Source organism: Plectropomus leopardus, unplaced genomic scaffold, assembly GCF_008729295.1.
Source record: "Plectropomus leopardus isolate mb unplaced genomic scaffold, YSFRI_Pleo_2.0 unplaced_scaffold20711, whole genome shotgun sequence".
Taxonomy (NCBI): Eukaryota; Metazoa; Chordata; class Actinopteri; order Perciformes; family Serranidae; genus Plectropomus; species Plectropomus leopardus.
Window position 1 is genome coordinate 1 of NW_024622397.1, and position 3,245 is coordinate 3,245.

The 3,245-nt window shown below is 43.3% G+C and overlaps 1 protein-coding gene across 1 annotated transcript; it reads left to right on the top strand.

Annotated features, from left to right (window-relative positions):
* Window positions 1-980: 980 nt before the first annotated feature.
* Window positions 981-2,519, top strand: LOC121965583 (striatin-like; the record flags this gene model as incomplete). Its single annotated transcript, XM_042515722.1, has 3 exons — window positions 981-1,151; window positions 1,255-1,390; window positions 1,961-2,519. Coding segments are annotated over 3 exons (538 nt in total), but the record flags the coding sequence as incomplete, so codon positions are not given.
* Between the last annotated feature and the right edge of the window lie 726 nt (window positions 2,520-3,245).

The following is a 3,245-nucleotide window of genomic DNA, read 5'->3' on the forward strand; positions in this document are numbered from 1 at the left end:
CACAAAGTCGTCTGTAGAGTCTAAAGAAGTCACTTTCACCTCTGCAGATGTGTCTGTTTCAGACACTTTGGTGCTGTGAGGAGAAGCTGCGCTCTGTTTGTCTGTCTCACTGCGCTGCTGTCGGACCATCGGCTGTTTGATCCGCCATGATGAAATGCTGTGGCTGTCAAACACTCAGCTGTTCTACAGTCAAAGTCCTTCACTTTTTACATGATTGTTAAACACTTCTGTCCTCGCTGTGTTTTGGCGTGAGATTTCCTCTGTGTCATGAGAGCGTGAGACAGAGCCCAAAAGTGTGTCACGTACGGCAGATGCGTGGGATTTGGCAGACTCGGTGGGGAAAGGGTTAACAGACTTTTTAATAACCGAAATACATGTCCACCCTGGAGCGGGCTGTTGGACATGTCTGCGCGCTGGAAGGAGCTGTGGCACATTTCCGCGGTGGAGCAGGCTGCAGACATGAAGTCTTAAGAAGTCACTTTCCACCTCTGCAAATTTGGCGGTTTCAGCGCTGTGGCTTTCAAACACTCAAAGTTGTTCACTATTTGGTTTTCCGCGGCTCTATATCATATATTTATTTATCAACACATTTATAACACCAGGGGCACAGCGAGCAAAACTTTGCATGCCGTGGAAATGTGGAACACACTACCAACCGAAATAAAATTAACAAAAGGTATTAAGATTTTTAACTAAAGTTTTATTTTTGGCTGACGTGAAATATGAGTAATTTAACTATTTTATGTCTTATAGTTGAGTGTTTTAATTGTGTTTAACCTTGATATTTGTGATTTTCTCCTTTTTTTACTGTATGTTTTTATGCACATTATGTATCCTTGATATCTTCTCTATTTTTTTTCCTTTGTATTTACTAAAAGCAGAACTACGGACAGGAGTTCGAAAATTGCTCCTGAGCCCCCTCTGACCTCTTGTCTCCTGTCTCTCGTCTCTTGTCTCCTGTCTCCTGTGTCCGCCCTCAGATACCTGCAGGAGGTGGGCTACACAGACACCATCCTGGATGTCAAGTCTCAGAGAGTGAGAGCGCTGCTCGGTCTGACCGGAGACTCAGGAGACAAACCGTCAGAGAAGAAAGCCGAACCCATGGTCAACGGCACCGAGCCGTCCTCCCTGAAGGACAGCGGCATGGTCAGGTAACAGAGGACAACATATCATGATTTATATCTCTCCAAAAAAAAATGCAGGTTTTAATTGTCTCCGCCAGACTCACCTCCTCTCCTCGCTCTCTCCTGCCAGTAAACCCGACATGTCGGACTCGGCCACCGTGCTGGAGGCCTTCAAGTTCATCGAGAGCGCCGCAGCAGAATTCAGCGACGATGACGAGGAGGAGGACAGCGAAGGACGGGACAAGACCATCTTAGACCTGGCTACAGTAAGACATGAACACACTCAGCACCTGATTCCACGGGCAGCATGACGATGACATTATGTCTCAGACACTGGTCATTTTTTCTTGATTTTTGTGGTCATTTTCCTTGATTTTTGTGGTCATTTTTCTCTGATTTTGTGGTCATTTTCCTTGATTTTTGTGGTCATTTTTCCCTGATTTTGTGGTCATTTTTCCTTGATTTTTGTGGTCATTTTCCCTGATTTTGTGGTAATTTCATACATGATATATTTTATGTATATTATACTTTGCTCTCTGTCTATTCGATGTCCAGTGGCTGTGAGCAGGAGCATTAATTCTGCTGCTGATGTAACATTAGTCGAGTGAAACGTGATCTCGGACCCATGCAGGGAATTTTATTTTGAAAATCGAGCAACATGTTTGACTTCACAGTGAAACAAAAACACAAATCTCAGCTCGTGATATGTGAAACAAAAACAAACAAACAATGTAGCGTAAGGAAGACGGTGGTGACCTGTGATGCCATTTCCTGTCTGATGTCGCCAATAAAAAAACAGATTTTCTAAAATCTGTCTCACCTGTGTGTCCTCACAGATGGTGAGGAAGAAACAGTCGTCCACCCCGTCGTCCACGACCTCTGACCTCAGCGACGACCCCGACACGGAGGAGGCTCTCAAGGGGTTTGACTTCCTGGCGAGTCCGGACGAGCTGGACGGATCGCCGGAGTCCAGGAGCGGGGAGGACAGCGGAGAGTGGGGTGAGACACGAGGACACTTGAGACGTTTGGAGGACGAGTTTTTAATCACGTGTGCAGGTTTTTACTGACTGAAAACATGTAAAGGTTTAACGCGTTAGACGCGGCCAGATAGTGCGGAGACATTCTGACGTAAAGACAAAGACGTCTGTGTGCTGTGTTGAGGAGACATCGACTGAGATGAACTAGGGACAGTGTCCCCGAACCAGTTCAGAAATACTCAACCTGCTCTGACCAGGGGACACTTTTACAAAATGACAGGAGGCCAGGGGCCCGTCACAGCAGCGCCACATACTGTTCTAGGATTTTAGGACATTTCTCAGATTTTAGGACATTTCTAGGATTTTGGGATGTTTCTGCTACCTTATGACGTTTCTGGAATTTAGGATGTTTTCACGATTTAAGGACATTTGTTTGATTTTAGGACATTTATTGAGTTTAGGATGTTTCTACGATTTCAGGACATTTTGAGGAATTTAGGACATTTGTCAGAATTTTGCATGTTTCAAGGATTTCAGGACATTTCTAGGATTTTAGGATGTTTGTAGGATTTTAGGACATTTCAAGAATTTTAGTGCATTTCCAGGATTTTGGATCGTTTCTACGGCTTTAGGACGTTTCTGGTATTTTAGGATCATTTCACAATTTAAAGACATTTCTTTGATTTAATGACGTTTTTCAGATTTAAGGACGTTTGGCGGATTTTAAGACATTTATTGGATTTTAGGATATTTCTACGATTTCAGTACATTTCAAGGAATTTATGACATTTGTCAGAATTTTGCATGTTTCAAGATTTCAGGACATTTTTAGGATTTTAGGATGTTTGTAGGATTTTAGGATATCTGTCAGGGGCCAGACGTGTCTTGCGGGCTGTAAGTCGAGGATCATTTAGAGCACGTGCTGTTGTACGTGTGATGTGTGATAATCTGAATTTGACAGTGTTTTTGTATGAAATACACACTCATGTTTTCTCCTTCAGAGATTACTCCTCTGCACCAATAAACAAGCGTAATGTTGAGTGTAAACAGCTGATAGAAACTTTTATTGACGTTTTAATCGACATGAATATCCCGTCAGTCGGTCCGACTGCTTCGTGCAGAATTTAAAGAAATGTTTTCACGA